The sequence below is a fragment of the Aspergillus pseudotamarii genome (assembly GCF_009193445.1).
Source record: "Aspergillus pseudotamarii strain CBS 117625 unplaced genomic scaffold BDV38scaffold_42, whole genome shotgun sequence".
Taxonomy (NCBI): Eukaryota; Fungi; Ascomycota; class Eurotiomycetes; order Eurotiales; family Aspergillaceae; genus Aspergillus; species Aspergillus pseudotamarii.
In genome coordinates this window covers 96,190-117,309 of record NW_022475056.1, presented here as the reverse complement: position 1 = coordinate 117,309, position 21,120 = coordinate 96,190, and the positions used below count along the sequence as shown (strand labels likewise).

General features: G+C 49.1%; 8 protein-coding genes across 8 annotated transcripts; 5 read left to right on the top strand and 3 right to left on the bottom strand.

Annotated features, from left to right (window-relative positions):
* Positions 1 to 167: 167 nt before the first annotated feature.
* Positions 168 to 2,962, top strand: BDV38DRAFT_272732 (J domain-containing protein; the record flags this gene model as incomplete). Its single annotated transcript, XM_032057540.1, has 4 exons — positions 168 to 719; positions 922 to 1,194; positions 1,249 to 2,583; positions 2,930 to 2,962. The coding sequence occupies 4 exons, from the start codon at positions 168 to 170 to the stop codon at positions 2,960 to 2,962; spliced, it is 2,193 nt and encodes a 730-aa protein (XP_031911605.1).
* A 10-nt stretch (positions 2,963 to 2,972) lies between these two features.
* BDV38DRAFT_136895 (uncharacterized protein) lies at positions 2,973 to 4,539 on the top strand. The gene is made up of 4 exons (XM_032051376.1): positions 2,973 to 3,634; positions 3,688 to 3,805; positions 3,889 to 4,175; positions 4,278 to 4,539. Exons 1-3 carry the CDS (start codon positions 3,317 to 3,319, stop codon positions 4,167 to 4,169), a joined length of 717 nt encoding a protein of 238 aa, XP_031911604.1. The 5' UTR covers positions 2,973 to 3,316; the 3' UTR covers positions 4,170 to 4,175; positions 4,278 to 4,539.
* A 433-nt stretch (positions 4,540 to 4,972) lies between these two features.
* On the top strand, positions 4,973 to 6,862 carry BDV38DRAFT_272730 (SKIP/SNW domain-containing protein; the record flags this gene model as incomplete). The annotated part of the gene is made up of 3 exons (XM_032057539.1): positions 4,973 to 5,119; positions 5,189 to 6,631; positions 6,698 to 6,862. 3 exons carry the CDS (start codon positions 4,973 to 4,975, stop codon positions 6,860 to 6,862), a joined length of 1,755 nt encoding a protein of 584 aa, XP_031911603.1.
* A 574-nt stretch (positions 6,863 to 7,436) lies between these two features.
* On the bottom strand, positions 7,437 to 7,985 carry BDV38DRAFT_252074 (uncharacterized protein). Its single transcript, XM_032055084.1, has one exon. It carries the CDS (start codon positions 7,977 to 7,979, stop codon positions 7,554 to 7,556), a length of 426 nt encoding a protein of 141 aa, XP_031911602.1. The 5' UTR covers positions 7,980 to 7,985; the 3' UTR covers positions 7,437 to 7,553.
* Positions 7,986 to 11,129: 3,144 nt separating this feature from the next.
* BDV38DRAFT_252070 (ACT domain-containing protein) lies at positions 11,130 to 13,067 on the top strand. The gene is made up of 2 exons (XM_032055083.1): positions 11,130 to 11,686; positions 11,747 to 13,067. Exons 1-2 carry the CDS (start codon positions 11,208 to 11,210, stop codon positions 12,735 to 12,737), a joined length of 1,470 nt encoding a protein of 489 aa, XP_031911601.1. The 5' UTR covers positions 11,130 to 11,207; the 3' UTR covers positions 12,738 to 13,067.
* A 207-nt stretch (positions 13,068 to 13,274) lies between these two features.
* Positions 13,275 to 15,260, bottom strand: BDV38DRAFT_136727 (WD40 repeat domain-containing protein). Its single transcript, XM_032051375.1, has 4 exons — positions 15,015 to 15,260; positions 14,636 to 14,965; positions 13,973 to 14,551; positions 13,275 to 13,835 (listed from the first exon to the last, which is right to left on the bottom strand). Exons 1-4 carry the CDS (start codon positions 15,070 to 15,072, stop codon positions 13,813 to 13,815), a joined length of 990 nt encoding a protein of 329 aa, XP_031911600.1. The 5' UTR covers positions 15,073 to 15,260; the 3' UTR covers positions 13,275 to 13,812.
* Positions 15,261 to 15,591: 331 nt separating this feature from the next.
* On the bottom strand, positions 15,592 to 17,104 carry aspC (septin CDC12; the record flags this gene model as incomplete). Its single annotated transcript, XM_032060348.1, has 7 exons — positions 15,592 to 15,661; positions 15,718 to 16,226; positions 16,288 to 16,598; positions 16,661 to 16,823; positions 16,879 to 16,921; positions 16,983 to 16,996; positions 17,060 to 17,104. 7 exons carry the CDS (start codon positions 17,102 to 17,104, stop codon positions 15,592 to 15,594), a joined length of 1,155 nt encoding a protein of 384 aa, XP_031911599.1.
* Positions 17,105 to 17,574: 470 nt separating this feature from the next.
* BDV38DRAFT_136720 (snoRNA-binding rRNA-processing protein PWP2) lies at positions 17,575 to 20,800 on the top strand. Its single transcript, XM_032051374.1, has 5 exons — positions 17,575 to 17,631; positions 17,713 to 17,825; positions 17,893 to 18,388; positions 18,437 to 18,684; positions 18,740 to 20,800. The coding sequence occupies exons 1-5, from the start codon at positions 17,614 to 17,616 to the stop codon at positions 20,568 to 20,570; spliced, it is 2,706 nt and encodes a 901-aa protein (XP_031911598.1). The 5' UTR covers positions 17,575 to 17,613; the 3' UTR covers positions 20,571 to 20,800.
* The last annotated feature ends 320 nt before the right edge of the window (positions 20,801 to 21,120 follow it).

Genomic DNA, 21,120 nt, shown 5'->3' with positions numbered 1-21,120 from the left:
AAGAAAAGAAGAAAAAACAATAGCTAAAGAAATTCCCCGACCCATCACCCACCGACTAAGATCAATTCGAAAAACCAATCATCACAAGAAGATGCCTCGCCGCCACTTCCACAATTAATTCTCGAACTGATTGCCCCCGTCCAGAGAACCAACAGCACAAAGTCACCATGGAAGCGTCCTCCTCATCCGAGTCCTCGGACTGGGTCCATGCTGAAGCAACAACATCCCAAGAATGGACCACCGGCCCCGAATACCCAGATAATACCACGGATCGCAATCAAGCACATCCCTCCACCGAAGCAGAACCAGACTACTCGGCTCTATTATCCTACCCCGAAGAAACGGATTACTATGCCCTCCTGGGGTTATCCCGGACACCGCCGCCTAGCGACGCGGAGATCCGCTCCGCGTACAAGAATCTGACGCTGAGCTTCCACCCGGACAAACAGCCCGGTGAGTGGCAGGAGATCGCGAGACGGCATTTCGAGCGCATCCGCGAGGCGTACGATACGCTGATTGATCATCGAAAGAGGACCGTGTATGATCTCCTGGGGGCGGAGGGCGTCCGGGCGGAATGGGGACCCGGTGGGAGTATGGGAAGGGGCGGGGAGGCGGAGCGGGAACGCAGGGTGGGTGTCAGGGCTAGGACGCCTGAGGAGTTCCGGAGGTGGTTTTTGGAGGCTATGAAGCGGAGGGAGAGGAAGGCCATTAATTCTATGGTGCAGAGTCGGGTATGTTTATCTTGATTCCCTGTCTTTTGTTTGGTTTTTTTTTTTGTTTTTTTTTTTTTTTTTCCCTTCCGGGAGGGGGTTTGATTTTGGGCGTTGTTGCTGACCTGGTGGGCTCTCTTTCTTTCTTTTCGTCTGGTAGGGTTCCATTGTCCTGGGTATTGATGCTTCCGATCTGATTTCTGTCGATGAGGATGAGGGTGAGGTTTATATCAATGTGCCTTCGGCTAGGCCGTCCAGGTTCAATGTGGGGTATGCTTTCAAGGCGCCTTTGCCCACGCCGAAGAAGCTACTGGGGAAGTTGGAGAGGGATGAGCCTGTGGAGGATGGTGCTGAGCAGCAGGAGGCTGAGGCTGAGGGTGATGAGCCGGAGATGGTCATCAATGCTGGGATTTCGGGTGAGATGCGGCACCTGGCCCAGAAACTTACGGTTGAGCTTAATGATGGAACTACGGAAACACGTAAGGTAAGAGAGGCGTTGTTGTGATCAGCCGGACTTGTGGCTGACAGTGTTGTGTAGGTTCCCTTGCCACCAATTATAGCCTCGCAGGAGATCACGCTTGGGGCCTCTGTCAATCATGTGTTTGGCGACGTTGCAAGCCAGAAGGGCATCCTTAGCAAGCGGCCTTTCTCGTTCCTCAGATATTCTGCTGTCTCAGTTGGCGCCATGGTCTTGCCTGTTCCGTCAATGCAGGCGAACATGACGAAAGCTTTTACGCCCGTTGCCGGGGCGAAACCTTTTAACGTCAACTTTAGCAGTTCGTTCTATAAGTCGCCTGTGAAGTGCCCGCCTGCAATGGCTGTTCAGGTCATGAAAGAGGTGGGTGACAGGAAACACGCCTACTGTAGATGGCAAAGTGGTACTATCAGCTGGCCAGGCGCTGTAGAACGCTTGCTTAGCCCTTTTCTTGACATTGGTCTGGACGTCGACTCTGCATTCACCATTCCCAAACAGATTAGCCAGTTCCAGGTTGGCTTGCTATCTCTCCCAAAATCTCAGAAGCAGGCTGCTTTTATGGATGACTATGACGAAGAGCCAGAGGGCGAGGAAGAGGAGAGCGAATACCAGCAGCTTCGGTCCAAGCAGCGCGCAGAAGACAAGGTGGGCGAAGCTTGGCAGTTAGGCTTCTCTGTTTCTCCTGAAGCAAGTGGCTTACAACTGAGCTATGCACGCAATCTCTTTTCTGGAACGGCCGCCAATGACCCTATGCGCTCCGAATGGAGTTCCGAGGGCCATTATGCTTTGCCACCAGCAAATGAACCACGCTCTGTGCGGGTTGAAGTGGCCAGTACTATCAACATGGATTTGTCACTTTCGTGGAAGATTGAAGGGTCGAGGCAGGTTGGAGAACTGACTCGCATGGGACTCGGTGTTGGAATTGAAGGCCCCCATGGCCTTGTCATGACGGTCTCGTGGAATAGACTTGGCCAAAAGATCAAACTTCCTATCGCTGTCTGTCCCGTTAACATGGTTAATGCGGACGCTGCCGCCCTTGCTGTGATATTCCCATGGCTGGCATACTGCGCGTGGGAATTTGGGTTCATTCGGCCACGAGAAAGGAAGAACCGTCGACGTGTAATAGCGCGACGACAGAAGGAGCTGAAGAAATTGGTACCAATAAAGAGAGCGGAAAGCCTGCAAGCGACTGAACTTATGACTGAGCAGATACGGCGGAAGCAAGCGAAGGAGGAAAGACAGAACGGTCTAGTCATTACTAAGGCCGAGTATGGCCATCATCCTTCAAAGAAGAAGGGCAGCAGCATTGATACAGAATATGAGGTGGTGGATGTTACTATCCCTGTGGCTGGTTTGGTTGACCGTAGCCAGCTGGTGATTCCCAAAACCATGGTCAAGGTGAGTTTATTATCAGCCCAGCGGTCTCACGGGGATACGATTTAGCTAATTATGAGCAGTTCCATATCCTTGGCTTTTATGACCCGGCCCCTCTTCTGCCAAAGACCCTGAAGATCTGGTATACATACCACGGAGCACAGCATTATGTAGAAGCCACTGATTCCGAAGCTATTGCTTGCCCTATGCGCACTCATTTGATGTCAGATGAAAGCTAGCCAGTATCTGGTGAACGCATGACATCTGTCTTAATATGTTAATAACTGTGGTGCTGTTGACAATGTTGTTGTTTTGGACATCGCCACTCTTGGACCGCACAACTTTGTATGTTTGGTGTACTGACAGATAGACTTATTATTCTGTGTTCTTGGAGTATGAATAGCACAACCCACTAGTAGCATTCGTAATAATTTGAATACTTGAAGCTGTGGAATATAGTTTGTCTTCAGGAAATAAAAGCCAGGATGATTTGTGAAGGTTTTGAGTGAAGTAGGGGAGGCATCCGATAGGTAACGGACTTTGGCTTCTGCCTGTCATGCCAACGATCCCACTGGAGTCCCACCATTTGTTTGCCGGTGTTACTGTCATTTCAGATTACCAGAGCCCCCCTCATATATTCCCTTCTTTGTTTATCTATCTTCGCGATCTTTTTCACTTTACATTCTCATCCGGTCACATCCTTTCACACCCTTGACCGCGTAACCACACCTTCTTACCCAACTGACCATATATAAACATGACTGAAATCCATGATGCCGTTGCCAAAGAGGGCACACCTTTTGCTGCTTTCAATACTCCAGGTCCTATTACCCCTGTCAAGTACCGCCCTACTTGGCCAAAGCTGCAGCCAGACGAGCCCACCGTGACTACGACTCCCACTACTTCTACTGCTTTCACTTCTTCTACTAGACCTGCTGCCACTGTTCTGACTGCACCTGGCGCAACCCCTGCTCAAGCTGGCTATCAGTGCTGCCCTGGACCCAAACTTCACACGAGCTGCTACTCCAGCGGACCATACGTTGGCGTTATCCCTACTCATACTTACTGCCCAAAGGTACGCTAAAATGAGCATGACGCCATAAACTCACTAATAAAACATGACTGTAGGCTGCAGGATTCCCTGGTCATTGTGTCTGCCGCCCTGTAGATGTGTCTGACCCTGTTATACCGAAGCCTTATCACCCCGACGTTTTTGAAGTGAACAAGCCGATGGCTGTTTCTACTGGTATTGTCGACCCAATTTCCTGTCATGCCTAGTATATAACTGAAGCTGAGAATAAGTGCAAGGTACTAACTTCTCGCTCATAGCCTCTAGCTCCGGAAAGCCAATGTACCAGGTCCCATACCTTGTTGAGGAAGACCGCAAGTTCTGGTTTCACGCGCCCAATGGTGATTGTATGCACCTCACTGTCAAGCAAATCGCGGAGAAACAGTGCGTCGGGCGCTGGGCAAACACTTGTACTGGCCAGCCTTACTATGTGTGTTTGCCTAAGGATAGGATCAGGTATGACGCTAAGGATTTCAATGCAGTCTTTCAGATGAGTGGGCTCAGTCATATTGAGTTTCACAAGCGCTACCAGCCTTTCTGATTTTTGGTATGTCTTTTTCTTTCCTGCTCCTTCCTTCTTTCCTTTCGCTGTCTTGAGTGTGTTCCGTGCTTTGATTACTTGTGCGTTTGGGATGCTGATGTCACATAGCGAACTCAATACCTGCTTTTGCTGACTTACTGGACTGGTCTGGTGCTGGAGATGAAGTGGCGGTTTGATATTCGCTGGATACTACGCAACTTTTGCAATTTGGCCGTGGTTGTGGGCATATTGGATGGTGAATACGATGAAGGTTCTGTGATGGCGAGAGCTTAGTTGTACCTAGTGTACTTATTCAATGGAACTCCCTTCTCTAACTATCTCGCGCTCCTAGAAATGGCGATGGTCTTTTGTGGCTATGTTAGTGTATGACTGTGAATCTAGTAAGTCAAAATACTTGACACTGGCTCCAGTCAGCGATTGTTAGACACAATCAGACGCCATAGCCAATGTTGGATTAGGACGATTCTAGAAGTTCACGAAAGGTAGAAGGAACTAAAAATACATCCCTAGCCCTATTATATGTGTCGTACAGATACAGAGGGATTCCCGACCCTATTGCTCCAGTACTGCAGCGGTGGGTTTATTTGTTGATATCGAGTATAAACTATGAAAACGGATGTGTTCCCAATTGGGAAACAATGACGACGAGACGACTAGAAAAAGACACTACGGTGCGCCACAGAATCCACTCCCGCAATCCCGCCGCCAAAAAGAGAAAAAGCATCCAACCACCACTAGAACTTTCAACTTATCAATCACTCCTCCCTCCCCATTCCCTTATCAACAGTTTCACCCCCTCGACAATGACTTCCATTGCAGAGGGGCTTTTTAAATCCCTTCCAAAGCCGAAATACACCGGCGAGGATGAGGAGATCCCGCATCACGCGCAGCCCCGTGGTCCGCGGGTCGTGGGCGCGGACCAGATCGATGAGTCTCAGATTGTACTAAGGGTGAGCTCATCCCGGTTTATTTAGATGTCCTACTTATATGTCATTGGGATGCTAATGAAAACACTTTAGAAAACCGGTCCGCCCCCGTATGGAAACCGTACCGGATGGCGTCCTCGAGCCCCCGAAGATTTTGGCGACGGTGGCGCGTTCCCCGAGATTTTGGTCGCACAGTATCCGCTCGACATGGGCCGGAAAGGTTCATCATCGACATCTAATGCACTTGCTGTGCAGGTTGATGCAGAGGGAAAGGTCAAATACGATGCGATCGCGCGACGAGGCCACAGCGATAACCGGATTGTGCACGCCTCCTTTAAGGACTTGATCCCGCTCCGACAGCGGGTGGATATGGGTGAAATCTCGCTTGACCGGCCGTCAGAAGAGGAAGTCACGGCACAGATGGAGAAGACGAAGAATGCGCTGGCGAACCTGGTGTCGGGAGCCGTGGCAGCACAGAAGCCTAAGAACGTGAAGGGGGGTAGTCGGGCGGAGCCGACCTTTGTTCGTTATACGCCTGCGAACCAGATGGGTGATAATTCTCGGAAGAATGACCGCATCATGAAGATTGTGGAAAGACAGCAGGATCCTATGGAACCGCCGAAGTTCAAGCACAAAAAGATCCCTCGTGGACCGCCGTCGCCGCCCCCGCCGATCATGCATTCGCCGCCGCGGAAACTTACGGCCGAAGATCAGGAGGCCTGGAAGATCCCACCGCCTGTGTCGAATTGGAAGAATCCCAAGGGTTATACGGTTCCGCTCGATAAGCGTTTGGCCGCAGATGGTCGTGGCCTGCAGGATGTTACTATCAACGATAAGTTTGCTCAGTTTGCTGAGGCTTTGTTCACTGCCGATAGACATGCTCGTGAGGAGGTTAGACTGCGTGCTCAGATGCAGCAAAAATTGGCGGAAAAGGAAAAGGCGCAGAAGGAGGAACACTTGCGGGCACTTGCCCAAAAGGCCCGCGAAGAGAGAGCTACCAGCAGCCGTCGCGACTCCCGTGCGGTGTCTCGCTCTCGCTCTCGCTCTCGCAGTGTCAGCCGCAGTCCGTCTCCGTCCTCTGATCGAGGCACTCCGAGTGACGACGAACGAGCTGCCCGGGAGCGTGAGCGCATGCGTCGCGAGCGCCGTCAGGAAAACGAGAGACAGCTCCGTCAGTCGAGAATGGGTACAGAGAGACGTATTCAAGCAATGGCTCGTGAACAGAACCGTGACATCTCGGAGAAGGTCGCTCTGGGATTGGCCAAACCGACTCAGTCTTCCGAGACTATGTGGGATTCTCGTCTGTTTAACCAGACGAGTGGAATGGACTCCGGATTCAACGAGGACAACCCCTATGACAAGCCGTTGTTTGCTGCGCAGGACGCCATCAACAGCATCTACCGTCCCCGGGCCCAAGTCGACGCCGACGACGACGAGGGTGGTGCTGAGGGAGAGATGAGCAGGATTCAAAAGTCGAACCGATTCGAAGTTCTGGGCAAGGCTAAGGAAGGCTTCCGTGGAGCCGCTGATGCTGAGGTGAGTAACTCAATTGATCCCTTTCGTCAACTTTTATAGTAGAATCACTGCTAACGAAACAAAAAGGCCCGTGATGGCCCTGTTCAATTCGAAAAAGACACCACTGATCCCTTCGGCATCGACAGTATGATTGCCGACGTCACTGGTGGAGCTGGACAGAAGCGCTACGGCATTCAGGAAGTCGATCGTGAAGACCGTGGCTCCAAGCGCGCCAGAGTTGACGAGGAGTAATTACTAGATGAGGTTGGGTTGGCTCGGTAGGATTCGATTTATACCATTGTTGTTTGTTGGGATGATTCATGCATTGCCGGCGTTGTCATCGTTTCTTCTATCTATGAGATTGGTTTCTTGCTCTGACTCAGGGGACAAATCCAAAAATTATTGGGCTGCTTTGTGAATATATGTAACTTGTATTGTTGTCAGACAGACAAAACTCGGTAATGACTTTGGATCAATGATGTATACACATGTATAACTGTTTAGCTTACCTACAGAGCACTTCTTCTGTTTTCTATCTCGTCTGATATTCGGGCTACTATTCCCATGATTCCATGAAGACCTTTGGTTAGCCTGATGAATTCTATTCTGAGCATACCCCTTGGGACCTCTTCTCTCATCATAATAGGTAGCGTGAACAGCTAAGTAGAGATGTGATTCTTATTCATTTTGGTTACAGTATCTAGCTCCATTTCTTTCCCTCCAGGATAGTATGTACAATTCCGGAGCATCGATACATATTAGGGTACTTTCCCTCTGCAGTTCATATTTGCACATAAAGGTATCAGAAACAAAAACAAAAACAACAAAAAAAAAAAAAAGGTAACCATAAACCGTACTCAGAAGCCAACCCATCAAATCCATAACCCTAAAAAACACACCTCTTCCTCTTTCTCCACCTTCAACACCACATACATCACTATCACTACCCTGACCCCCTCCTCCTCTTCCTCCCAACCCCAAACCCAACCCCCATCTCCTCTCCAACCCTCTTCCTCCTCCCCACCTCCCCAAGCAACTTACCCTGCAAATCAAACTCCGCCTGCCACCCATCATCCCCCGTAACCGGCGGCGGCGCAACATTCACCGGTAACTCCTCCTCGCACCGCTCCCGAAACGCCCGCAGCTGCTCCTCGCTCCAGCCCTGTGCGCGGAACCACCCCGATAGAGACTCCTGCATGTGGTCGGTGCTTCGGAGCCAGGTGCTGCAGTGTGTGTCCGTCCAGCCTTGCGAACGGAGACAGTTGTAGATGGCTTGTTGGGAGGCGGTTAGCCGGGTTAGGTCGATTGGAGAGACTGGGCGGATGGTGTGGGTTGGTAGTTGCTTGGAGGGGTTTGGGTTGGTGGGCATTTTAGGTAGTATGTTTTTTTTTTTTTTTTTGAGGAGGTTGAGAGGGTTAGTAAGGGGTGGGGTGGGATTATGGGTCTTTTATGTTGTTTTTGTTGTTTTTGTTCTTGTTTATATTGTGGTCATGTATATAGGTCCACTTGGCATGGATGGGGAGGGGGTTTGTGTGTTTCCATATATTGCAGATGGAAGGGGAATGGAAATTACGAGACTCGAATAAGAGATTTACGCTGGCTATTTAAGCTATTTACAATGACCGGGCTACTAGTACATATTGGTGCTCTGGATCCTTTCATTATGAAGGAATTCCTGACCGTATACTAACCCTAGGTTGTTATGACGTCTGATAGGTAGGGAAAACGGTCATGGTTTAGTAGTAAAATCCTGACATGCTTCAAGCACAGGGCAATCCGATCGATCATTCTCATTGGACGAGATTAAATGACGACTAGTTGAGTTATGTACGGGTCATGTAATGATTGTATTCTCTAGTAATACGACCATTATCCCATGAAGGGTTGGTAGCAGCCCTTGGCTCTCTAACTTTAAGTATCTATATGGTATGGCTAATGGCCCTTCCCCGTAGATTCTGGATGGTTGATAAGGGCTCCTTCGTCGGAAAGGTATGTATGCCAGTGGAGCTTGAGATATTATTCGAAATGAACAGAGAATGGGTCATTAGGCGCATATTTTATAGACCCCAGAGAGACTAGGACTTAAGCGGACAAGTACTGCGGAGAGAGAAAGCTGAAGCGCACGTGAAACCGTTGGAGGCGACAAGGGATCTAAATTACTCACTATGGAGCCCCCATCAGTTTGGAAACCGGCGATGGTATTTGCCTAACGGGAAGGAGAGGCCGGAAACAGCAGCTTGGGTATATATTGGCACGCTAGACACCAAATTCATTAAGAGAGCAGCATGGTCGTCAAATACAATCAAGGGATGTAGTGGACCCTACGTACGTCAGAGACTGACTATGCAAGCATAACTAGTAGATGACCGAGACGGCGACGTGATCGGATGATTGAGATTCCCAGGAGCGAATGGATGCGAGAGTCGTGATTTTGACTGCCTCCTACCAGTCCCTGTAGATGATCGTCAGAGGTAGACAACGGTATGCATGAAGAGCAAGATATGGGCAAGCGCTTGAAAAACGACCATGCTAGTGCGTTTTGTGAAAGATAGAGACTGTACTTTAAGAAGGTCATGGGACATAGGTTTCATAGTTATTTGCTGTTGTAGCGCTGCAAGCGCAGTCAGATGAATGTCTTGGACGTTTTAACCGGCAGTGCCGAGGAATGCAAAACTCGACTCGCAATTTGTGGTGATTGCCGTTGCGAATGACGAGCTAGTTGACCTCCGACGGGATTCAGAGACGTCTCTTGGTATGACGACTGTTGGAGTGATACTGCTTGCTAGACGAAACAATACCTGCACCAGGGTTGTACCGCCGGTGTTATATTCCGTAGGGGAAGTGGGTGGTGCCATGATCAGGGCAGGTTCAATGAATGTGGAAGGCTTCTCTTATCGTAGGGGGTTCCCGCTGGCATTCCGTGGATGGACAGGACTCCACCCAGCTCACTGCGGTGTCATTGGGACCCTCCCAAATCCACCCGCTTTATCTCCCGTCGAAAACGGGCTCCTGCTTGCGAAGAGGTGGAGATCCATATCTTACGATACGAATGGTGCTGCCACACTCTCCCCGACTGCAGATTGTGAGACCGATCAGTCTTGTGGTGCCTGACTAGCCTGAGTAAGTTACCCCATGATCCTTGTTGCTTGAAAGTGCGGGGAGCCCATGAGCATTCGCCATGAATCAGTCGTTTCAAATCCTGATCTGCCCATGCAAGGCCATTGGATTGGCATTAGGAACCGTGCGCCGGGAGGATTGGACCAGCAAAAGCACAGGCATTTATCGGTAGTGGCGCCTACCGCGGAGTGGCGATCGCAACGGAATTGCTCATTTGCTACAACTGCTGATAAGCAGTGGTGCTGGTGGAGACACGACACTGGAGATAAAGCTGGGCGAACCACTCGGTCAACGGTTATATCTATTGCGAAAGATCATTAGGTAAAAAATGAGGATAAGGCATTAACGAATTTTCCTCAAGCGGTTGTTCAGGTCTCAAGGGGCCAAAAAGCCAGAAAAAAATCTGAAGGGAGGGACAGCCGGTCATATATATCCTTATAGTTTATTTTAATTTCGTTTTCTTTTTGCCTTGGTTAAGCTTCCAACGATTGTGGATATCTGTGTGGGGACCTTTTTTTGCGACAAACCTTCAGTGACTCAAGTTTCAGCAAAAGTTGGAAAGAGAAACCAACCACAGAATTATTAATTCATTGCATTGCATTGAAAAGGGTGAAGAAGAGGGAGAAAAGGTGGGAGTGTAAGAGAGTGAGTTGAGGACAAGAAACGTAAGTACTTTGTACATACTCAGACCAGGCATAGAGTCCAAGTCACCTGAGAAGCCCTTGTTCAAGTTCTCTTCCACCTTCTTGACTCATTCCAATTCTGGTGTGCTTCAAACCACCTCTGATGCCATGCTCCTCGACTTTTCCCTGATTGCCCGTCTCTTATAGCATCACCGTTCGACTACCCCTTACTTGCATGCTGGTCTTATTGATATCATTCCCTCGGAAAATGGCGTAACGGAAGGCGGTCGACAAGAAGGAATGACTGCTCAACGTCTCCAAAGGTTCAACGGAAACGAAACTATGCAGTATAAGACAAACAGACGAAGCGACTCTGTGCTGACTGCGATCCGTCTGAAAATATTTCGTCGTGCGGCTCATCTCGTTGCCCACAAAGGCGAGCTATCAATCGCACCAGTACCACCTCCATATTATTCTTAGTATACCATTTGGCACCTTCCAAACTTTCGACAGGAATTAATCACGCGGCGTGGACAATCAAGTCTTTGCTCTTCCTTGATTTGCATTCCTATATATAGTCCTGCCTGTTGGAATCCAGCCTTGCCACACCATCACCTTAGAGCCTCAATTCAGCCTGGCTCTATTGTCCTGCGCCGCACTAAATCCACCAGTGATTTATTCACGGGATCACCCTCGTGAAGCGCCGGCGTCTGACCTGTTCCTGGGCCACACAGACTTTACAATACACCTGAAAAGATGGAGCAGTCGCTCTCTCTCATTTCTGCTCAGGTCCAGTTCATGGTAAGCCTATTGATGTCCTACATGCATTAGACCATCTTACAGCATGGTTTCTGAATATGGCTTCTTCAGACAGCTGCTGGACATTTCCAGTGATCCTTCGTTTCTTGAGACTTAGCTGGCTAACAACAATAATGGTAATGCAGGACGACCGACTGGCCCTCGTCCATATTCCACTGGACCTCTACCCGTATTTTTTGAATCCAATCCTTCAGGTCCTTTTTCATGAGGTACCTCCAATTACTGGAAATCCTACAGATTTCCAGAATGGTGGCCCCGACGGTGTCCACCAACGCTCCCATCCTGCGTTCTTGAACCTCTCCATTACACCTGTGGAATGTTCTATTATGTGTCCTAGGCAACTTGCCAATGACTATTTCGCTCCGTTGGTTGAACGGTTTGCGAAGGATAACGTATCGAACCCGAGCCGCTTGTCTATTAGCCGTGAGGATTTCATTGCCATGCAAGTTTACGGAGAGGGTCTCGAGGCAGGCCAACGAGTACTCGAACTCACCAGTCCATTAGCGATGGCGGGAATGTATGTCTCTTTCTATTCTTTCCCCCCTATCGTAGGTTATGCTAATGGGGCTATTTGCAGCTCTATATTCTTTATTTCCACCTACTTCTCAGACTATATTATTGTTCCTCTGCGTAGCAAGGCGCAGGTAATCCAAACTCTGGAAAAGCGTGGGTTTCAATTCGAGATGTCAACGGACGCATTCATCAACAACAACCAGTTCAACAGTTGTCTCAGTCCCGTGTCCCCTCGGTCCACCAGCAGCCTGGGATCTCCCCCGCCCACTCCTCCACCGTCGTCACTTGATGAATTGCAAACTCGCACTTTCTCTTCCTTACGAAAGAATAGCATCACTCCTTCGGTTGATAAATCACTCCGCTTAGTTCAATGTGCGGTTCACCATCGTGACAGCAGTGAAGTCAGCTCTATATCTATACTGCGCGATGCGCTGACAATAGCGCTTGTCGTGGACAAGCCACGCTTTCTATCTCTTACCATGACGGCTGCCGATCCCGCAGCCTCACTCTTGTTGGAACAGCGGCTTTTGCCCCGATTCTCGAGTGACCCTACAGTCCCTGCCGAGCCAGACGATGAAACCAGTCTCTTATTGGGCTCGAAAGAGGAGATCCTCGTTCCTATAGTGCTAGATCTGCGTAGGCTTCCATTAGAGGCTACTGGTATCGTTTGTGGCGTAGCTGGTAGGTTGGCCGATGCTACGCATGCTCGAGGTGATGACATCACGGATGGTTCTTCCACAATTATGTCTCATTCTTTCAATGGTTTTTCTTCTTTTGATGACACCATGAATCATTTTTTCTCTTCGAGCGTCGGATCAGGCGGGCCCGTGAAACCTCCAACCCCTGGTCCTGGACGCAGATTAGCCAGCAACAGCAATCTGACCCACCACCTGCAGCCTGACTTGGACAGCTCAATAGAGGCTGTTGAAATCAGCTTTCTCAGCACTGCACGAGCGGGAACCATTATTGTCGGTGAGCACGAGCTTCAGCGGGCCGTGGATGCTTTGGAAGCAGAGAGTCATGAGCCCGAGGGCCTTGAAGGATTCGAGATATGATTATATCTACATTGCTGCCTCCAATTATACTCTGCCTTCGACTCTCAAACGTACCGCCGGCCTTCCGCAGAAGATACCGCGGCTTACTTTCAGCTTGTCTTATTTTTGAGAACATCTGTGGCAACTTGAACTCTCTTCTTCCCATTAACGATTTACGCTCGGATCGCAAAATTCCGTTGAAGTCTACCATAATCTGCTATACTAGCGCCCAAAAGTTCTCATCTCATCATTTTGGACAATGACACGATATGGATAACAGTACATTCTTGTTTTAAACTATTTTCTTTTTTTTTATTCTATTTTTTAGTTTTTTCACTTAAACTTGTGTTGATAGTTTAGCGAAGTTGTCCGTCTTGCTATGGGATGCCGTGATTGCTGTTCATGCTTTTGATTGGAGATTAGATACCTAAAATTGGATTGTTATCGATATCCAAGGCGCTTTGACTACTTGCCATTTATCTTGCATTTCGTATTCTTTGTTCTTAGGATGACTATTTTCGTTCGGACTGGGATCCTGTCTCCACTAATGACAATTCCATAGGACTTCCAAGGCAAACCTCCATCAGCTGAGAAAACCACAATAGTCGTAATTGCAGGGGCCTAAAAGCTTGAACTAGACCAATTTAAAACCCAGCCTCGTCTTATGGTAAAACTCCGCGAATGAACCCTCACTACTCCATGGTGGCAATCCATACATTCCCACAAAACCAAAGGAACTAATCAATAGATCGGTGTTTGTGACTGTGTCATGCGTTTGTGGGAGGGGAAAGTATAACCAAGTTTCTGAAGTCTTAGTGGTGGCGCAGCTGAGGCCCTATGGCTATCAGTGAACGCAGAAGCACTGCACACTTGGCAAGTGGCTACGAGCTGTGGAGATTAAGATATCGCTTGAGTGGTTTGCCTTGTCTCAGGAAAGCGATCTGTGCCACGATGTTTTCCTCTTAGGGATTGCGATGCCTTCGCCTCTCTTGGGGGTAGGAGCCTATGGGCTGTAGTTGGTGAAAGTGATATGTGCAACATGACTCATGCACGTGGTATGTTTAAGTTAATTATTCATCGGTTGACGGAGCCTGCTTTAGCCGTAGATTTTGACGCTGCCTATTTTTTGAGGCGTCATGTCAGCACATTCCAAGAGTCAATATGTGGGGCCAATACAGATCGAGAGATATTCCTCGGGGCTCACGAAATAATGAATGAAAATGAGGGGTAGAGATATGAATAAGGGAAATACGCACCGTCGGAACAACCACCGGCCCAACATCCCCCCTTCTCATTCCACGCCACGCAACTGACAACCTTGACACCCTCGCCAGCTGGAACACTAGCAACGAGCTCCCCGCTCACAACATCCCAAGCATATATGTACGCCTGGGCCGACCGATCTGCCTTATCCGTTTCGCTTCCACTAAGTACTATCGCATCCCCCTTGGCAAATGCAGACCTGATTCGCAGCTCGCTATTCCGATACCCGGTCTTCCCTGGACCTTTATCTCCGCCCCCAAACGCCTGGAGAAGTTTTCCATCAGTGCGATCAAGCATTCGAATGCGACTGTCTAATGTTGAAGCCAGAAGGGCGTTCCCGTCCGCCGAACAGCGCACGCTCGTTACCGGGTGTGCGAGAACATCGACCGTTGTACGACCCATACGAACATCGTAGATACGGGCACGGCCATCGTAACTTCCACTTGCGATGGAATACGTAGGGGTGTGAACGTGGATGGATGAGACCGTGTCGCTGGCTTCGGTGAGGGTTTGGATTGGCTTCGTTGAGTTGGATCGTATATCCCAGAGATTAATCGTAGTGTCTGCGCTGCCTGAAGTATAAATTAATTATGTTAGAATCAATCGATTTCATCATCACGTGGGCTGAGATGGCGACAAAACTTGGTAAAACATACCAGAAACGACGACCGAATCGCCTTCGCCTGCAAATTGCACCGCTTCAACACGCGCCCCATGCCCACTCCATCGCTTTACAGTTATGCCCTGTTCCACATCCCAGAGGAAAACCTGTCGGTCTCCGCCAACGCTGGCGAAGCGGGAATTGTCACCCGCGACGGCTACATCAAGCACCGAGTACCCGTGCGCTTCGTACTTTTGAATTGGGGATGTCGTTTCCGTACCAGGTTTGTTGGGTATCGCGCGGGAGAGATGGACAGCGCGATCGGACGAACCGGTCAAAACGTATGTTCCAGGATAACTGGAGAATGTGACGGCATTCACCGGCCCTAGGCGACGTCAGAGGGAAGAAGCTCTTGAAGGGGGAGGGGAGCTTACCATTATGTGTCTTTAATGTGTGGACTAAATTTGTAGGGAATTGTTTCGTCATGGGCATTGTACGCAGTAATGTAAAATACACGTCGCTATATTTAAGGTGTTGATCCAAGTCGCAAAAGAGTCGCAGTTCAAGTGGATGTGGAGAAAAGAGCTGTCGTTCTTGGCAATCAATTTAAATGGCAGCGGGAGCACAAGAGGTAACTCTATTCTAGTAGCGTCCCGCGGCTCCTCCGCAGAAGTCGAATTATTGTATACTTCCATGGACAACTCAAACAAATTAAATGTGTATTGACATGCCACGGAATACAAGTAGGTTATTATCAATGATGTAGAAAAACCATCGCTAGCTACCAGCAGGTAAAGAGAATAATAACAAGAAAACCCAGCGAAACTCAGGACAGGGCGTCTATGCCCTATGCAAATTGTCTCCCTCGAGTACACAGAAAGCCGAAAATAAGAAAGTTAAAGATATCTCAAGGGGTAGTCAAATGAACATGAATTAAAATTGACGAATGCATAAGTCTGCTTTTTCCACTGTTGGTCGAAAGACCACAGTTTGCAGTGGTCCAAAAGTGCCTTAGCGACGTCCATGGCTCCGGGTGGATGAGCCCTGCAAGGATTCGATTTCCTGCTCCAGTGATTTGATCCTGTTCTCTTGTTAGTCTCATTAACATTTTCAAGATGAAGAATGGAGAAAACATACGCAGCATGCGTAGCCTCCAAATCCTTGTTGAGGCGGTCTCTCTCGGCAATGAGCTTCTGCTCCCACTGTCGGAAACGCTGCTCTTCGACCTTGACCTGCTCGGTGAACCGCTTGCGAAGCGCCTCCTCCTCTTCCTTGAACTTGGGGTTGTCCAACTTCCTGGGGCGGGCTTCACCGAATTTCCGGGTCTCCATCTGTTGCGCACGGTAGGCCTCATAGTGTTGCTCCTCGGTGGTGTGGATAAGATCCAGCATATGGGTACGAATCAGGATCGAACGAAGTTTCTTAAAGTCGCAGTGGTCCTCATTCTCAACTTCGGCAACACCCCAAGCATATTGACGACCCTTTACAACCCGGTTGTCGCTAGTCTTTACGTCCTTCTCGGAACCGATCACGGCGAAAGGCATGGCAGCCATCAGGCTCCGCGCGTGGGTGGCAGCGTGCTCATCATCTTCTTCAATCGGGGGAGTGTAGATCTTAATGCCTTGGGCTTCAACGACAGCTTTAACCTATATGAAAGCAATAGGTTAAGTAAAAAAATCACAAATGGAGAACCTAAGTCAATCTTACTCTCTGCTTGTAGCGAGCCAGATCGGCGGGGCTGAGGGTGTCGGCCTTAGCAATGACGGGGATAAGGTTGACGCGAGAGCTCAAGCGCTTCATAACCTCAATATCGAGGGGCTTCAAGGTGTGGCCGGTGGGTCTGATGAAATACAGACAGGCATGCACACGCATATCAATCTTATCTATGCGGCGGGGCTGTTGCTCTTGCAACATGTAGGACTCATGCTGATCGTCGAGGAACTCAATGATAGGCTGCCAGGAATCGCGGTTGTTGACGTAGTCTCCGAATCCGGGGGTATCGATGACGGTCAGGCGGACTGTAAAAATACATCCAGAGCGTCAGTTGTCGCCCAGCGAACGGGAAGGGGCTATGGTGTACCTTTGAAGAACTTCTCCTCCAATTCGGCCTTAGTGATCTCGATTTCAACGGTCCGGTCAATCTGCTTCTGGTGACGACGCTTGTGGTCGGCATAGTTCTTGATGGTTGTCGAGAACAAGGTGTTGATAAACGTGGTCTTTCCCAAGCCAGACTCTCCAGCAACCTGCAAGAATATCAGTGCTGATCGGGTTATCGTGTTAGAGTCCTATTAGACAAACCATGATAGTGAAAGCCGCACCCCGCTTAGCGACAATCTTGTGACTGTAAAGCTTCAGTTAGGACCCTCCACCCCTTCTCCACCATAGCTAATCGAGAAACATACCGCTGGTTGGGAAGCTATTGCAATAAGTAATTAGTGGCCCATTTTGGAGAAGTTCCCGAACATATTCCGGCACTTACGTTGGCAATGCCAATGGGGGAGGCAGTCTCAGTAGTGGAGGCCATTGTGATAAAGGGGTCGATCAACGAGAGATGGGAATTCAACTAAGACAAACAACAAAACGATGGTGGGAGGAACGACGCCCTGCTTTTGACGAAAATTAGCTAACGGGAAAAAGAAAGGAGCAATGGGAAAGGATTGAATGGGTGGCAGTACCAATCCGAAATCAATGGCCGTTGAGAATGTAAAGGAAGACAGGCAAACAAGAGGATGCGGCAGTTTGTCGTACCTTCTTTTGGTTTGGGTTGGATTAAACTGCCCCTGAATCCCGTCTAGTCAGCAGTGGAGAAGCAAACAGGAGCAAACAGGCAAAAAGGCATGACCAGGACCATGACCTGACTCCAATTCTGGGGGCTCCACTATACCTCTTCCGGACTAGCCCCTCGGTGTCGGATTAACATGCGGATCAGCTCCCTTATCGCCCGTTTGGGTGGAAAAGTCATTTTTTTTGGAGGTCCAGATTTAAAGGTGATTAATTGACTGACTGCACGCCGGGGTATACGGGCTGGCGACAATGAAGACAGATTTCAAGGTGAGCTATCTCTAGCTATAGCTGATGTTATCTTTAATCCTGAATTTTGAATCAAAATGAAACCTTCTGACAATGCGTTAGTTTTCCAACCTACTGGGTACGGTCTATCGCAAAGGAAATCTTCTTTTCACTCCCGATGGCACCTGTTTGCTTTCCCCGGTAGGAAACCGGGTTACGGTCTTCGACCTTGTCCAGTATGTAATTATATACATTTTTTTAAGTACCAATTGACGGTCATCACTAATGCGACACCGCGCGAAGCAATACATCATACACTCTCCCCTTTGCGCACCGCACGAACATCGACCGTTTAGATCTGACGCCCCAAGGCAACCTCCTACTGTCCGTTGACGAAAATGGTCGCGCAATCTTGACAAACTTCAAGCGCAGGATTGTTATCCACCACTTCTCTTTCAAGGGCCGTGTCTCCTCCCTCAAATTCTCCCCGTCCGGCCGATTCTTTGCTGTAGGAGTGGGGCGACGACTGCAGTTTTGGCATACCCCTTCAACACCGGGTGCGGACAATAATGGGGAGCTCGATTTCGCACCTTTCGTCTTACACCGAGATCTTGCTGGCCATTTTGACGTCATTCAGCATTTGGAATGGTCTCACGATTCGCGCTTCATTCTCACTGCTTCCAAGGATTTAACAGCCCGGGTATGGAGTTTGGATCCAGAGGAGGGCTTCGAACCCACCACATTGGCGGGGCACCGGCAAGGTGTGAAGGCGGCATTCTTTTCTGCTGATCAAGAATCTGTAGGTCTTCCTGATTGTGCGTCTAAACATTAGCTGACGTCCTTGTAGATCTATACAGTTAGTCAAGATGGAGCTTTATTTAGGTGGGAATATGTGACAAAGAAAGACCCCGATACCATGGAAGACGTCGCCGAGGCACGGTGGAGGATTGTGAAAAAGGACTTCTTTATGCAAAATGATGCTAAAGTCAATTGCACTGCATTTCATGCTCCCACTAATCTTCTAGTGGTGGGCTTTTCGAACGGTCTTTTTGGGCTCTACGACTTACCAGAGTTCAACATGATTCACCTTCTGAGGTATAGTAGACTTTTATTCAAACTAAATATTGTGCTTATTGCTAATTGAAAACAGCGTCTCCCAGAGCAACATCGACTATGTGACGGTAAACAAATCCGGCGAATGGCTGGCTTTTGGCTCCTCTAAGCATGGTCAACTGCTAGTATGGGAATGGCAGTCCGAGTCGTACATTTTGAAACAACAGGGTCATCTGGAGTCGATGGGCTCCCTAGTTTACTCCCCAGACGGCCAGAAGATCGTCACTACTTCCGACGACGGAAAAGTCAAGGTCTGGGACGTCAAGTCGGGCTTCTGTGTTGTGACATTTACGGAACACAGCAGCGCAGTTACTGCTTGCCAGTTCGCCAAGAAAGGAAGTGTCTTGTTCACAGCTTCGTTGGATGGTTCAGTGAGGGCGTGGGACCTCATCCGTTATCGCAATTTCCGAACCTTCACCGCACCGTCTCGATTGTCATTTTCTTCGCTTGCTGTCGACCCAAGTGGCGAAGTGGTCTGTGCCGGGTCTCCAGATTCGTTCGACATCCATATATGGTCTGTCCAGACCGGGCAACTGCTTGATCAACTCACTGGCCACGAAGGCCCCGTTTCCGCTCTTGCTTTTGCTGCAGACGGCAACCACCTCGTCAGTGGTAGTTGGGATCGTACAGTTCGCATATGGAGCATTTTCGGGCGGACACAGACCAGCGAGCCGTTGCAACTCGTGTCTGATGTTCTCAGCGTTGCTTTCAGGCCAGATGGCAAACAGGTGGCTGCATCATCGCTAGATGGTCAGTTGACTTTCTGGTCTGTGGCCGATGCAGTACAAGAAAGCGGGATTGATGGTCGTCATGACGTCTCAGGAGGTCGCAAGATGACTGATCGCCAAACCGCTGCAAACGCCGCGGGAACTAAATTCTTCAACTGCATTACATACAGCGCTGATGGAAGCTGTATTCTCGCTGGAGGCAACAGCAAGTACATTTGCCTGTACGACGTGAGGACGGGCTCATTGGTGAAGAAGTATACAGTTTCCGTCAATACCTCGCTTGACGGCACCCAGGAGATCTTGAACAGTCGCGACTTGACAGAAGCTGGTCCCAGAGGCCTGATCGATGAGACAGGCGAGGCATCGGATCGTGAAGACCGTATTGATCGCTCTCTCCCTGGCGCAAAGCGTGGGGACGCTGGAGCTCGTAACACTCGGCCGGAAGTACGCGTCACTTCCGTTAATTTCTCACCAACTGGGCGAGCATTTTGTGCGGCATCTACGGAGGGTCTTCTCATCTATAGCCTGGATACAGAATATGTTTTTGATCCATTTGATCTTGATATTTCGATCACCCCGACTAGCATTATGGAGACCCTTGAGAGTGCCAAGCAGGCATATACAACAGGCACGAGCGATAATGATGACACTTTCTTGAAAGCGCTAGTAATGGCGTTTCGGTTGAATGAGTCGAAGTTTATCCGCCTAGTCCATGAGGCAGTCCCTCCGTCCGAAATCTCTCATGTTGTCCGGGCCCTGCCAACCGTCTACCTTCCTCGTCTGCTGCGTTATGTTGCTCACGCTGCCGAGGAAACCCCACATCTAGAGTTTAACTTACTGTGGATTGAATCCCTCTTGAGCTGTCATGGCCGATATTTCAAGGAAAACTCCGGTACTTTTGCGCCAGAGCTTCGCGCTGTTCAACGTGCCATTGACGATATCCGGGAAAACCTGAAGAGGATGACAGAGAAGAACCTGTACGATCTGAACTATCTACTCTCGAAACCCGTACTTGCGGGCAAGAAGACGAACAACACCCTAACATTGGCGGATGTTGAAACCGATGAGACGGCAGCGAATGGTGATGAGGACATGGCCGACACCGCGGGTGGGGAAGAGGAATGGATTGGTCTTGAGTGATTGCGAGTCATCGTCCTTTGGTTACACAATGGTTCTTCTTATCCAACATTCTTCTATCCTTCGCATTTGCGTCTGGCGTTCGATACTGGTATACCTGGAAGATAAAAGGGGACAGCAAAAGTTTGGGGGTACTTTGATGCTTGTATTTGGATAGCATGATGTACATACGTCTAGACACGTCTTTCTATGAATAATCGAAATCTTGCAAGACAACAACAACCATGTTCTATCTTGTTTTGTTCATGTGCAGTCCGATAACAATTAATCACTGTCTACAGGTTTGAATACAGCAAGATGAATACAAGAGCACTGGGAAGGAGCATTTATAATGCCTATATCTAAACCTGCAAGCTGACAAAGATTGAAGTTCATGGTGTCAGGTGTTTTTGTGTAACGTAAAACTTATACGCAAATACCCATATAATATATTCGGTCGTTTTTATTGATGCTCACTGGAACGCAATGCTGTTGTTTTTCACAACACCCAGTTCCATCGTCATGGCGCCCAACATATTGACCTGCTCATTACTCCACTTGTCTGGCTCTCTCT

Bases quoted from the DNA above. Each gene is read 5' to 3' on its own strand.
- BDV38DRAFT_136895 (XM_032051376.1), top strand. From the start codon at position 3,317: ATGACTGAAATCCATGATGCCGTTGCCAAAGAGGGCACACCTTTTGCT. The intron at 3,635-3,687 runs GTACGCTAAAAT...ACATGACTGTAG, and splicing joins CTCATACTTACTGCCCAAAG to GCTGCAGGATTCCCTGGTCA. The intron at 3,806-3,888 runs GTATTGTCGACC...TCTCGCTCATAG, and splicing joins GCCGATGGCTGTTTCTACTG to CCTCTAGCTCCGGAAAGCCA.
- BDV38DRAFT_252074 (XM_032055084.1), bottom strand. From the start codon at position 7,979: ATGCCCACCAACCCAAACCCCTCCAAGCAACTACCAACCCACACCATC.
- BDV38DRAFT_252070 (XM_032055083.1), top strand. From the start codon at position 11,208: ATGGCTTCTTCAGACAGCTGCTGGACATTTCCAGTGATCCTTCGTTTC. The intron at 11,687-11,746 runs GTATGTCTCTTT...GGCTATTTGCAG, and splicing joins CCATTAGCGATGGCGGGAAT to CTCTATATTCTTTATTTCCA.
- BDV38DRAFT_136727 (XM_032051375.1), bottom strand. From the start codon at position 15,072: ATGCCCATGACGAAACAATTCCCTACAAATTTAGTCCACACATTAAAG. The intron at 14,966-15,014 runs GTAAGCTCCCCT...GACGTCGCCTAG, and splicing joins CACATTAAAGACACATAATG to GGCCGGTGAATGCCGTCACA. The intron at 14,552-14,635 runs GTATGTTTTACC...TTTATACTTCAG, and splicing joins CGATTCGGTCGTCGTTTCTG to GCAGCGCAGACACTACGATT.
- BDV38DRAFT_136720 (XM_032051374.1), top strand. The intron at 18,389-18,436 runs GTAGGTCTTCCT...ACGTCCTTGTAG, and splicing joins TTTCTGCTGATCAAGAATCT to ATCTATACAGTTAGTCAAGA. The intron at 18,685-18,739 runs GTATAGTAGACT...AATTGAAAACAG, and splicing joins AACATGATTCACCTTCTGAG to CGTCTCCCAGAGCAACATCG.